Raw genomic sequence first — 14,430 nt, 5'->3', positions numbered from 1 at the left:
CCTGCCAATTTTGATTGACAGATGGCAAAAGCAAGGGTATAGATTCGAATCCTGGTGCAAATGAATGCTTTAGACTGCAGGGGTAGTCAACCTTGGCTCTTTTGTGACTCGTGGACTTCAACTCCCAGAATTCCTGAGCCAGCTGGAACAATTAAACAATTGAACAATTAAACCAGTGGAACTCCTCGCCTCTAGAAGTTGTGGGTGCTCCAACACTGGAGGTTTTCAAGATTGGACAGCCATTGTCTGGAATGGCGTAGGGTCTCCTGCTTGAGCAAGGGGTCGGACTAGAAGACCTCCAAGGTCCCTTTCAATTCTGTGATTCTCTTATCTGGGCCCCGTGAAGCCCTCCCTCTGCAGGGAAAGAGAGGAGGGGGCTCTTCAGCCAGAGCCAAGCCTGGGCTGCCTTGCAAATTGCAAGCTTTGATTTCACATCTGTTTGCACCGGGCCCTTCCTGACAATCCTTCCGGTCATCTGGAGGTGCGTGGGGATCATGAGAGGGCAGAGGCGGGCTAAGCCACGTGGACGGAGCCCGGATTCACTCTGGGTCAGGATGACCGTAGAGAAGGTCCTCGGCCACACCTCTACAGAAACCCAGCTCTTTCCAACATTTGTACATTTTATTGAGTTTTTTTTCCTTTTAATCTAGACCAGGGGTAGGCAACCTTGGCCCTTTTATGACTCATGGACTTCAACTCCCAGAATTCCTGAGCCAGCATGGGGGAACTATGGCCCCTTCATGACTCATGGACTTCAACTCCCAGAATTCCTGAGCCAGCATGGCTCAGCTTGGAAACCTCTCCCTTCCCCCTCAGCATGGCTGGCTGAGGAATTCTGGGAGTTGAAGGCCAGGAGTCATGAAGGGGCCATAGTTCCCCCATGCTGGCTCAGGAATTCTGGGAGTTGAAGTCCACCAGTCATAAAAGAGCCAAGGTTGCCTACCTCTGTTCTAGACAAAATGTTAATACAGTTAATCCTTGATTTAGAACCACAGCTCCATATTTCCCCTGTTAAGCAACACGGTTGTTAAGTGAGTTTTGCCCCATTTTATGAGCTTTCTTGACACAGTTCTTAAGTGAATCACTGAAGCGGTTAAATTAGTCACAGGCTGTTAACCAGGAGAAATTTCCCGACAGCGAGAACAATGAACCAGTGGAACTCCTTGCCTCTAGAAGTTGTGGTTGCTCCATCAGTGGAAGTTTTTAAGAGACTGGACAAGCATTTGTCTAGAAAGATGTAGGCAGGGTCTCATGCCTGAGCAGGGGGCTGGACTAGAAGACCTCCAAGGTCCCTTCCAACTCTATTCTTCTGTAAGGATCTCCTGCTGGAGCAGGGGGTGGGACTAGAAGACCTCCAAGATCCCTTCCAACTCTCTTATTTCGTAAGGGTCTCCAGATGGAGCGGGGGGCTGGACTAGAAGACCTTCAAGGTCCCTTCCAACTCTGTTATCATAATAGAGCCAGCTGGGAAAATCGCAAATGACAATCCCATGGTGGTGTAACGATCGTAAATAGGTGCTGTCCATTAAATGCCTGAATTTTGATCCCATCCCTGTAAGGATACTGCGACAGCCTGTAAATGCACGGACCATCTGTAAGTCACTTTTTTCACTGCCGCCGTAACTCTGAACCGTCGCTAAACGAATAGTCAATTCAGCTCCTGAAGGACGCATCCTTGGCCCTAACCTTTTGGAAGGCCTACAAAACGGACTTACTCTCTTGAACTCTGTTGGCTCCATCTTCTTCACCTTAGATAAAGGGTCAGTGGAAAACAAATAAATGAATTTTGGCAATAGAAGATCGGTGAATAGATATTGGACGAGACCCGCCGAGGGTTAGGTCTCAAATATCAGCATATAAAACCACAGTAAAACTATCAAACTAAACACATTAAACTGCTAAAAGCGACAAAGACCTGGCCCCGAGTCAACTTTCTAAGCTGCACTTAAAGTGAAGGTGCCGCGAGATGGGGAGGGGCGCTAATAAATTTTACAAATGAAATTTATTAATTTTCTTTTTTAAATAAATGCATTTATTTAAATAAAAATAAATAGTATTATCCGATGGTCTCCCAACACTTTGGCCGGGAAGGGGGGAGAGACCCAGGTCTTCAAGGTTTGACTGAAAGCTAAAAGGGAGAGATCTGCAGAAGGAATAGAATAGAATAGAATAGAATAGAATAGAATAGAATAGAATAGAATAGAATAGAATAGCAATATAGAATAGAATAGAATAGAATAGAATAGAATAGAATAGCAATATAGAATAGAATAGAATAGAATAGAATAGAATAGAATAGAATAGAATAGAATAGAATAGAATAGAATGGAATGGAATGGAATGGAATATAGAATAGAATGCAGAATAGAATAGAATAGAATAGAATAGAATAGAATAGAATAGAATAGAATAGAATAGCAATATAGAATAGAATAGAATAGAATAGAATAGAATAGAATGGAATGGAATATAGAATAGAATGCAGAATAGAATAGAATAGAATAGAATAGAATAGAATAGAATAGAATAGAATAGAATAGCAATATAGAATAGAATAGAATAGAATAGAATAGAATAGAATTACAGAACAGAATATAGAGAAGAGAAGAGAAGAGAAGAGAAGATCTTTATTGTCATTATGTAACTCACAACAAAATGAAGTGCTGTCCGCAGTGCACACTACACACAAGTAAAAACCACAAATAAGAACACACGTTATTATACACTCACATCCTTCCCGTTCCATTCCCCATAGAATGAGGCTCCATGGGGAAGGGGCTGCCACAGAAAAGACAGACTTCCCAGCATGCATCAGGTGGCGATATTTAGGGGAAGGGTCTAGGAGCGTGCCCACCCTTGAGGAAACGATACAGGCACTCCTCGACTTACAACAGTTCATTGCGTGACCACTCAAAGTTACAACGGCACTGAAAAAAGGGACTTAGGACCCTTTTTCACACTTACGACTTCTGGAGCGTCGCCACGCTCGTGTGATCAAAATTCAGAGGCTTGGCAACTGGCAGGTACTTATGACGGTTGCTGCGTCCCAGGGATCCCACGTGATCCCCTTTTGCAATCTTTTGACAAACAAAACCAATGCAGGAAGCGTGATTCACTTAACAACCGTGTTACTAACTTGCTACTCAACAACGGTGGCAAGGGAGATCGTCCAATGGGGCAAAGCTCACGTCTCACTTAACAATAAAAAATTGGGCTCCATTGTGGTCGTAAACTGAGGACTAAGGATTAAAAGCTGAGGATTAGGGTTAAAAAGAAGAGAAAAATTCTGGATATAAATGTACATTAGCCATGTATTTTAAGTGGTATACTATCTTCCTATTTCTTTTTCTTCTCTCTCTTTTTTTTAAGATATGAGAAATGTAAAAGTGTTGGGATGGCCTGTATGAAGAAAAAGACTTAAATACTTAAGTGTAATTAATTTTGAGAAAATCTGAACTAGTAAGAATGTTTTGAATATTGCCGGGAAAACAAATTTAAATAAGAATTTTGTAAGCAGGATCTAGGACAAGGCAATCAAGACGACCAGTTAGAAAAGAAGCTTTATGTGGTTATTCTTTACAGAAATATTAGAAAAAATGTCTATATTTAATTGGTTTTTTTATAATATATTTTATTAATTTTTTAACAAAGCATAAGTCACTCAGTAATTGGTAAACAGTGTGTTGTCTGGGTTACATTTGTAAAAACACTCCTTAACAATTGATTTCTATAATCTATATTCCATATATTCATTTTAGTTGATTTCCTCTTTACCCAAACATCCTTTTTTTTGCAAACATTGAGTTAATACAATTCTTATTGTTTTAATAAATGACAATTAAGTATATAATGTTTCCAATATTCCTAAAAAATAATCATCATATTAGTATAATATTTCTTTTCTTTTCAGTCATTTGGGTGGCCTTATCATCAAACCTGTTACGATCCTTATTTTAGTTTATTTCTCCCACCAAATTCTAAATATTCTTACTAGTGAAGGTTTTCTCAACGATTAGTTGCGTTAATTGTTACTTATCCAAATAACAAGAACTGTACTGATTCAAGGTTGGCAAAAGAGAATATTGTTGCAAGAAGAGAAAATCAAGCAAAGCTACTATGTGGACTATGGAATTATAGAAACTAATTATTATTGATTGTTTCTTAAATATAAACCCAGGCTACACGCTGTTTGCCAAATATTAAGGTGATTATGTTAAAAAATCAATAAAACGTATTCCCAAAAAAATAAGATTGTCTATTTCCTGGTTTTGTTCTTTTTAATTGCTCATTCGCTGAATCCTGCAAAAACAAAAGCCTTTTGTGATATTTCCGGGTTTTGGGGTTCAAAGGGGCCGCATCGTCACAGCCGGGGGCTGGACCCTGAATCCTCCCACCCACTTTTTGTTTCACTCACTTTTTCCGCACTCGGGGTTCGAAAGGTCGCAAAAAGTCGCAGATCACACAACCCCGAGACATTTTAAAAAAACAAAAAGTCGAGAGCTGCGTGAAAAAAGCTGGATTTTAACCCGCCTCTTTGCCAGATGAATCGTTTTTGGTTTTTAACTCACAAGCACTCGTTTAGTGACCGTCTGAAGTTACAACAACACACTCACACTCCTCCCAAGCGCACACGTCGAAATGTAACACAGGCAGTCCTCGATTTACCACCGTAACGGAGTCCAATGGTTGCCAAGTCAGAAATTTGCTAAGTGAGTTTTGCTCCGTTTTACGACCTCCCTTGCCACAGTGAACCGCTGCAGTTGTTAAGTTAGCGATACGGTCGTTAAGCGAATCTGGCTTCCCCCCCACTGGCTTGGCTTGTCGGAAGGTGGCAAAAGGGGATCACCGGGATATTGTAACCGTCATAAATGCGAGTCGGTTGCCAAGCGTCTGAATGTGAATCAGATGTGGCAACGGTCGTAAGTGTGAAAAATAAGTCATAAGTCACTTTTTTCCACGCCTTGGTTACTCCCAACAGTCACTAAATGAAATGTTTGTAAGTCAAGGACTGCCTAATTCGTTTAGTGACCGTTTGGAGTTACACCAGCACTGAAAAAAACGAGTTAGGATCATTGCAGCATCCCTACGTGATCAAAATCAAAATTTGGCAACTGACTCACATTTACGACAGTCGCGGCGTCCTGGGGGGGGTCACGTGAACCCCTTTGGCAACCTTCCAGCCAGCCATGTCAACGGGGAAGCTGGATTCATTTAATGACACGGTTACTAACTTAACCACTGCAGCGATTCATTTAACAATGGCGGCGAGAAAGGTCGTAAAGCGGGGCAAAACGCACCGAATTCTTGCCCAGCAGTGGAAATTTGCGGTCGTAAACCGAGGACAACTCGTAGACGTGGCTTCTTTCTCCCAATGGTTTCTCCTCCCCCCCGGTCTAATGAAATTATTTTAAAGCATCCTGACAAAACGGCCCCCTCCGTCCAGTCCTGGCCTGACCCCCCCACCCCCAAATGACCGCTGACCACCTCTGGACAAATCCTTCTGGACAGAGACACACACACCCCAGGGACCCTCCTCCCGTCTGGAGGATACACAGAGGGGTGTTTTGTTTTGACACACCTGCAAATGTTGATCCTGCAGCACAAAAGCCGCCATTTTGGGGGGGGGAAGAGGGGGGGGCATTTCAGCAAAAGTTAGAGGAAGCCATTTGACAAAGAGCCCGGGAATCGGCCGAAAGTTTCTTTCCTTTTTCCTCTCCTCCTCTTCCTCCTTCCCTCCTTTCCTTTCCTTTCTCCTCCCTTCATCGTCCTTTTCCTTCTCTTCCTTTCATCTTCCTTTCCTTTCTCCTTCTTTTATCTTCCCTTTTTCTTCCTTCTCTTCCCTTTATTTACCTCCTCCCTCCCTCCTTCCCTTCCTTTCCTTTCCTTTCCTTTCTCCTCCCTTCATCGTCCTTTTCCTTCTCCTCCTTTCATTTTCCTTTCCTTTCTCCTTTTTTTACCTTCCCTTTTTCTTCTCTTCCCTTCACTTACCTCCTTCCCTTCGTTCCTCCCTCCCTTCCTTTTTCCTTCCTTCCTCCCGTTGTCTTTTCATTTACCTCCTTCCCTTCGTTCCTCCCTTCCTCTTCTTCCTTTCTCCTCCCTCCTTCTTCCTTCCTCCCTCCCTCTCTCCTTCTGCCTTCCCTTTCCTTCTCTCCCTTCGCCTCCTTTCCTTGTTCCTCCTCTTCCTCTCCTCTCCTCTCCTTTCCCCATCCTCCCTTCCCCTCCCCTCCCTCCTCGCCCCCTCCAGCAGCCACGCCGCCACCGGGAGGACCCCAGAAAGTTCTCCAAAGCTTTCCAGCTGGGGGAGAGAAGACGAGAGACACGAACGCAGAGCCAGCAAAGTTAGAAAAAGCCCAGAAGCGCTCAGTCCCAACCAAAGGTGGCGGTGCCCACCGCCACCCCTCCCTCCATCCCTCCATCCCTCCCTCCATCCGCTGCTTTCCCCATCCCCCTTTCTTTCTCCAGCCGCTCCTTCTGCAAATCCACCCCAGATCCAGACTTTCTGGCACTTTACCTGGGCAACAATGTTGGCAAGCCCAGAAGCCACTTTCGCCTGGCAGGCCAAGGCTGGCAGGAGCCCCCCCCCTCTTCTGCAACCGGCGGGCCCCCTTGGCGCTGGCGCTGGTGGGCGTCCTGCAGGCCAGGAGCACAAAGCCCCAGCATCTGGGGGGGGGGACACCACCTTCTCCAGGCTCACCAGGGCTGGGGGAGGACGGAGCATGCGCAGAGCCCTGGTTTTCGCCCGGGGAGGGGGGGGCATTTCCTGGCAACAGAGGCTTCCTGCCAAGAAGTTGGCTGAACTTTGAAAAGGGGGAAGAGGAGAAGGTTGGAGGGGGAAGGAAAGGACACTGGAGTGGCAGCTTCTGTTTCTCCCCCCCCCCGCCCTAAAGGCTTGGCTTAATTTGGGGGGGTGGGGGGTGCCTGTTTTTGCAAAGCCCCCCCCAAGGGAGGAAGCAGACGGCAGGCGCACAGCAGGAAGAGGCGTGGGAGAATCGCGGCCGTTCAGACACGCATCAGTCGAGGGTTTGAAGGCGGAATCCCTCTGGACCCCGGAAAGACAAAACTTAGAACTAAGGAGAAACTTCCTGACAGTGAGGACAGTTAACCAGTGGAACCACCTGCCTCCAGAAGCGGTGAATGCTCCAACACTGGAAGTTTTTAAGAAGAGACTGGACAGCCCTTTGTCTGAAATGGTACAGGGTTTCCTGCCTGAGTGGGGGGTTGGACTAGATGACCTCTAAGGTCCCTTCCAACTATTCTATTCTAAGAGACTGGACAGCCATTTGTCTGAAATGGTACAGGGTTTCCTGCCTGAGTGGGGGGTTGGACTAGATGACCTCCAAGGTCCCTTCCAACTTTATTATTATTATTATTATTATTATTATTATTATTATTATTATTATTATTATTATTATTATTATTATTATACAGCTCAGAATACAGCATCTTGAGAAGGGAGGAAAAAAACCCAATACAGGCAGTCCTCAACTTACGACGGTCCCTTTAGTGACCGTTCAAAGTTATAACGGCACCGAAAAAAGCGACTTACAACCGTTTTTCAGACTTACGTCCCCGTGCTGGCATGATCGAAATTCAGACGCTTGGCAAACCGACTCATATTCATGACGGTCGCCGCGTCCTGGGGTCACGTGATATCCCTTTTTGCAACCTTCTGACAAGCCAAGTCGGTAAGGGGAAGCCAGATTCACTTAACGACCGTATTAGAACCGTGGCGAGAAAATTCGTCAAACGGGGCAAAACTCATTTAATAAATGTCTCGGTTTAGCGACCGAAATTATAGGCTTGGTTGTCGTCGTTAAGGCGAGGATTAGCTGCACAGGTCGGCTTGGAAGCACAGCCATTCGTTTAGTGACCGTTCGAAGTTACAAGAGCACCGAAAAAGTGATTGATGAGCGGTCCTCAGACTTACGACCGTCGCAGCCTCCCCACGGTTACAGGATCAAAATTCGGGGGCTTGGCAGCTGTCGCATATTTATGACAGTTGCAGTGTCCCCAAGTCACATGATCGTCATTCGCAAACTTAACTTACGTATTCGTTGGCTGGATTCACTTAACAACCAAGTGATTCGCTTAACAACCAGAGCAAAAAAGGTCATAAAAATCAGGTATAGGCGGTCCTCGACTTACAGCTATCTGTTTAGCGGCTGTTCAAAGCTACAATGGCCTTGAGAAAAAATGACTTATAACTGATCTTCACACTTACGACCATCACAACATCCTCATGGTCGCGGGATCAAAATTCAAGCCCTTGCCAGCCAATATGTATTTATGACAGTCGCAGCTTCCTGGGGTCACATAATCACCAGGTGGTGACTTTTCCGGTCGGCCTCCTCAGACAAGCAAAGTCAAGGGCGGGGGGGAACCGGACTCACTTAAGAACCACGTGATTCGCTTAACGACTATTCTATTCTATTCTATTCTATTCTATTCTATTCTATATTCTATTCTATTCTATTCTATTCTATTCTATTCTATTCTATTCTGCTCTTATTCTATTGTTCTGTTCTGTTCAAAATTGCTGATAGGGAAAAGGATGAGACAAGAACCCCGTGTGTGTTTGTGTGTGTGTGTGTGTGTTTGTGTGTGTGTGTGTGTGTGTGTTTGTGTGTGTGTTTTTTGCTAGGTGCAGTTCTCCTTCCCCTCCACCCTCCCTGCCAGAAGCTCAGAGGCGCCTCTGCCCGCTCTGAATTTCTGAAGACACAACAATGCTTGTTGTTTCACACCAGTGTTTATCTTTGTGGGTTTTTTTCTCTCCCGGCCTCTAAGTTTACTGTTCCCAGGTCTGAAAGATAAGGAAATAAAAGTAAAGTAAAATAAAAAAAAAAGTAGAGTACAGAATACAGAGCAGAATAACAGAATAACAGAGCCGGAAGGGACCTTGGAGGTCTTCTAGTCCACCCCCTCAAGCAGGAGACCACGTTTGAGCAAAGTAAAATAAAAAGCAAAATAAAACACAGATCATCCTCGACTGGAGCCTAACATTTCTGTTGCTAAGCAAAACGGTTGTTAGGTGAGTTTTGCCCCCTTTTACAACTGAATCCCTGCAGTTGTTAAATTGTTAAGTTGTTAACATGGTTGTTGGTGAATCTGATTTCCCCATTGACTTTCCTTGCAAGGTCGCAAAAAGGATCACATGACCTGGGGACGCTGCGACCGTCATAAATATGAGTTGGTTGCCCAGCGTCTGAATTTTGATCACATGACTACGGGGAGGCTGCAGCGGTCGTAAGTGTGAAAAACTTATTCACTTATTCCAGTGCTGTTGTAACTTAAGGAGTACCTGTACCAGGTCGACAAAAGGTAAAACTATTTTAATTCCACAATAGAGAGGTCACATTAAGAAGCGGCTAAAACGGGCACCACCTTAATTCACGGAAAATTAAGGAAAAAAGGAGACTCAGGACAATCCGATTGGCCAAATTCTGTTACGATATAGCCAATTTGAATAAAAAAATAGCTTTGAATAAAACTGCAGTTGATCCCTTGGTTCAGTCCTCTTAGTAGGACTCACACTAACTCAGTGGCACCCATCAGGGTTGACCCATCATCCCCAGCCTGATACAATCAATCAATCAATCAATCAGAATAGAGCTGGAAGGGACCTTGGAGGTCTTCTAGTCCAACCCCCTGCTGAAGCAAGAAACCACAGACCATTTCAGACAAATGGTAGTCCAATCTTTTCTTAAAAACCTACAGTGATGGAGCACCTACAATCCCTAGTGGCAAGCTGTTCCACTGGTTAATTATTCTCATTGTTAGGAAGTTTCTCCTTAGTTCTAGGTTGCTTCTCTCTTTGGTTAGTTTCCATCCATTGCTTCTCAAGTGCTTTGGAGAATAGATGGACCCCCCAACTTTTCTTTGGGGCAGCCCCTGAGATATTGGAACACTGCTATCATGTCCCCTCTAGTCCTTCTCTTCATTAAACTAGACATCCCCAATTCCAGCAGCCGTTCCTTATATCTTTTAGTCTCCAGGCCCTCTCGACTTGCTCAATTCCCCTTCCTGCACACTCTGCCCTTGCTAGAAAGTTGCATCCTTTACTTTTCTCTTACATCCGTACGATAATCTCAGTAGAGATTATCACCTGGGTGGAAAACCCAAGTTAAAAGTTCCTTTTCATTCCCATTTGGAACAGACTCAAGTACACAGGTCTGGTTTTTGATGTCATGTTGAAATGGGCCAGCAGGTGGCAGTGCCTGCCTGATTCTACCTGAAGCTAAGCAGGGACGGAGCCGGTTAGCACTTGGGTGGGAGACACAAGGAACTCCAAATTACCAGTAATCCTCGATTTACAATCGCTCATTACTGACCCACCCAAAGTTGCCACAGTCTGCCACAGCGAGGATTGCACGGCGGCCCGCAGTGATCCCGCCCCAGCGCGAGGGTCGCGCCGCCACCCCTGCACGAGGTTCGTGTTATTATTATTATTATTATTTATTGAATTTATATACCGCCCTATCTCCCTTACGGGACTCAGGCGGTGAACAGGCGATAATAAAAACCACAATAAATATACACGAGTTTCTGTTCTAAAATCAAATTAAATAACAGGCCTGCTCTAAAAGTACCCCATACAAAACCCCCACTGAAATATAATCAAACTACGCCAGGCCGGCCGCACGGAATAGAAGGTTCGTGGCAATGCCGCCACCTGCGTGTGATGCACCGCCGCCCACCTGCCGCTCACGGCGCTGCTGCCCCCCACGCGAGGTTCGTGGAAACAACGCCACCTGCACGATACTAGCGGCGCTGCCACCACCCACACAACAGTCACGGCAACGGTGGCACGAGGGGGGTGAGCACGTGCACATGCGCGTGTACTGCCCAGCTACTCACGTGGCCCGGTGGCCATGAGGTTGGGGACCTCTGGACTAGATGACCTCTGAAGTCCTTTCAGGCCTAGAATTCTATGTAAATCTTTGAGACTTGAGTCAGGGTTTATGGCCCGTCGTTTCCGATTCTCTCCCTGTCCTCAGTGGTGGAAGGTACGGACCTTCCCTTTTTATGCACGCCGATCCTGGTTAGGCCGAGGGCTTCCAGAGAAGAAGGGCAGCCAGGAAACCACCGGTTCCTTCAAAGGAGGCCACGTGAGGTCTGCCCTCTGTTTATGCTCTGCAGGACCTTTTCTAGGGAAAAGGGAACCTCCTGCAGCTATTTTTCTCAGCTTTCTCAGCATTAGGTCTGTTCGCCACCTTGAGTTATTTGTAAAAAATAACAAAGGCGGGATATAAATGAAATAAACAAAAGGGTGTTGAGTCCCCTAGAGCAGGGGTTCTCAACCTTGGCAACTTTAAGACTTGTGGACTTCAACTCCCAGAATTCCTCAGCCAGCAAAGCTGGCTGAGGAATTCTGGGAGTTGAAGTCCACAAGTCTTAAAGTTGCCAAGGTTGAGAACCCCTGCCCTAGAGCACCTTCTGGGCACCCGGGCTTCTGCCTTCCGCGACCGGCCCCTTTTTCCTCGCAACGGTTGGCCAACGTGTCATTGCAACATGAGGCCAGGACTTTTCCTTCCAGGGAACCAGAAACTTGCTTCTGCAAATACTTCTGGCTGAGAAAACAGTGGCTTGGCGAAGCTGGTTGCTATGATAGTTAGGGGTGGATCTAAGGTCAGGCTGAAGGAGGGTTAAGGAGCTGGAAGAACTGGTTAACAGGCTGAGACGGCTGTGTCTTTTACTGCAGGGGTCCTCAACCTTGGCCACTTTAAGACTCGTGGACTTCAACTCCCAGAATTCCTCAGCCACTGTGGCCACACAGGAGAATTCTGGGAGTTGAAGTCCACACGCCTGGAAATTGCCAAGGTAAACAGGGCCTAGACCAGGGGTAGGCCACCTTGGCGCTTTTATGACTCGTGGACTTCAACTCCCAGAATTCCTGAGCCAGCCGTGCTGAGGGGAAAGGGAGAGGTTTCCAAGCTGAGCCACGCTGGCTGAGGAATTCTGGGAGTTGAAGTCCACGAGTCATGAAGGGGGCCATAGTTCCCCCATGCTGGCTCAGGAATTCTGGGAGTTGAAGTCCACAAATCATGAAGGGGCCAAAGTTTCCCCCTGCTGGCTGAGGAATTCTGGGAGTTGAAGTCCACGAGTCACGAAGGGGCCATAATTCCCTCATGCTGGCTGAGGAATTCTGGGAGTTGAAGTCCACAAGTCATGAAGGAGCCATAGTTCCCCCATGCTGGCTCAGGAATTCTGGGAGTTGAAGTCCACCAGTCATAAAAGAGCCAAGGTTGCCTACCTCTGGCCTAGACCAATCCCAAGCATAAGGTTCGGCCTAAGATCTCCTTCGGATGTGTGGTGATGATAACTTCCATAATTCCCAGCCAGAACTGCCCATGATGTTCAGGAGTTGTGGGTTTGGATGTATTTGGAGGCCCCCATCAGGAGAAAGCAAGATTAGACTGGGATTTAATTCATTTAGACGCAGGGGTCCTCAACCATGGTCGCTTTAAGACTTGTGGACTTCAATTCCCAGAATTCCTCAGCCAGCGTGGCTCAGCTTGGAAACCTCTCCCTTTCCCCTCAGCATGGCTGGCTCAGGAATTCTGGGAGTTGAAGTCCACGAGTCTTAAAGCGGCCATGGTTGAGGACCCCTGTTTTACTGGAAGATGGTCACGGAAGGTTTGGGAAAATAGTGGCAGAGATGTTGACTGGAGATTATTGCCCTGCAGGTGATCCTCGACGTATGGCCACAACTGAGCCTGACGTTTCCATCACTAAGCAAGGCGGTAGTTAAGCGAAGTCACGCCTCATTTGGTGACCTTTCTTGCCCCCATCGTTAAGCGAATCACCGCGGCTGCTAAGTCAGTTCCACGGTTGTTAAGTGAATCCGGACTCTGCTCGTCAGAAGGAAGGTCGCGCAAGGGGATGACGTGACTCCGGGACGCTGCAATAAATGTCACCAATGTGAGTCCGTTGCCCAGCGTCCGTCTTTTGATCTCGCGACCACGGGGATGCTGCTAGCTGAACGACGGCAGTGATCCGCTGAACGACCGCGGCGAGAGAGGTCGTAAAAGAGGGCAAGACTCGCTTAACCACCTGCCTCTTTTAGCAACAAAAATTCTGGGGCCGTTAAGTCGAGGACCACCTGCGCTGTGCCTAACACACAACTTTACACCGTACCAAAATAATCCAGGTGTCGCCTTCCATTTTCTCGCCTTCCTGTTGCTTGGAGATGTGCGGAAGCATCTCTCATTACACACGTACAACACACACTTACACAACTCCCCGCCCTGTCGCGCACACAGGTGTCAGCTTACCTTGGCAGGGCTCTCTGGGAGACCACCCGGGGAGGCAGCGTGGGTGGGCGCAGGGGGACGGGCGGTGCCGCCGGCGGGAGGGACGGCCTGCTCTCCAGCTGGTGGCGTTTGGCGGGCAGAGGGGGCAGGGGGGGCTTGGCCCCCTCCCCCGGAAATGGGGGGCTGAGTCTCTCGCAAGCCGGCTGCGGAGAAGGGCAACCGGGGTCCGAGCAAACATCGGCCGGGAATTCCGGGAAAGAAGCGGAGAACTTTACGGGAGGGTGGCAACTTGTCCTCGGAGGGATAGGTGGAGGAATAAGGAGGAGGCCGACGGAGGCTTCGGAACCCTGTTCCGGGGGCGACTCCTTGCCACTTGGTCCTGCCAAGTCACGCCTGGCCTCTTGGTCCGGCAGAGAGCCAGCCGTCCGGAAGATGTGGCGTTTCTTGGGGACGGGCCTCCTCGGGGGCAGCTGGGGACGTCCGGCGCTGGACGGCAACTCGGCGAAGAATTTGCTCAACCCGGAGAGGATCCGCTTGCGATGGCCGGGCAGCAGGACCCCGAGGCGGGTGAGGCCCTCGTCGGTCAGGTGCTGGCAGTCCTGGAGGCATCTCAGCTGGTTCTGCTCAAAGGTCTCGACGTACTGGTCCAGGCGGAGTTTTTGGAGCCACTCGGCCAGGGCGAGCGAAGGCCCGTCCGCCATGGCTCTGGGGGAGGGGGGGGACGCGTTCGAAGGCTTCCTGGCGAGGGGGTCAGTTCATGCCTCTCTCGCCGTCGGTTTCTCGGGATCCGTGAGGGCAGCAGTGCCTGTGAGAGGGAGGAAGGACAGCGGCTCGTCAGTGGCCCAGCCTTGCACCCCCAACCCTGTAGGGCAGAATCACGATAACACCGAATGCGGCAAGAGAAGAGAGTATTTCTAGCTGAAGGTTGAAATGAGGGTCCCGGGTGCTCTCTGAGCTGGGGGGCTTTCTTGCGGACGTTTCATGACCCAGCTAGGGAACGTCATCAGTGCTAGAAGGGGGTGGGGTTCGCAGAGAGGAGGAGGAGGAGGACGACGACGACTGTGGGGTCCCTGGTGCTCTCTGAGCTGGGGGGCTTTCTTGCGGACGTTTCATGACCCAGCTAGGGAACGTCATCAGTGCTAGAAGGGGGTGGGGTTCGCAGAGAGGAGGAGGAGGAGGA

The 14,430-nt window shown here is 48.0% G+C and overlaps 1 protein-coding gene across 1 annotated transcript in view; it reads right to left on the bottom strand.

Moving 5' to 3' along the window:
• Nucleotides 1-13,951, bottom strand: part of LOC107288256 (arf-GAP with Rho-GAP domain, ANK repeat and PH domain-containing protein 1-like) — an 80,038-nt gene extending 66,087 nt beyond the window's left edge. Inside the window, exon 1 of the mRNA XM_015816855.1 lies at nt 13,540-13,951. Coding sequence (XP_015672341.1) covers nt 13,540-13,951 — 412 coding nt within the window. The remainder of the gene's footprint in view (nt 1-13,539) is intronic.
• Nucleotides 13,952-14,430: the final 479 nt, after the last annotated feature.

Source organism: Protobothrops mucrosquamatus, unplaced genomic scaffold, assembly GCF_001527695.2.
Source record: "Protobothrops mucrosquamatus isolate PMUCROS unplaced genomic scaffold, P.Mucros_1.0 scaffold513, whole genome shotgun sequence".
NCBI lineage: Eukaryota > Metazoa > Chordata > Lepidosauria > Squamata > Viperidae > Protobothrops > Protobothrops mucrosquamatus.
The sequence above is the reverse complement of the archived record's forward strand: the minus strand, read 5'-3'. Positions and strand labels throughout refer to the sequence as shown.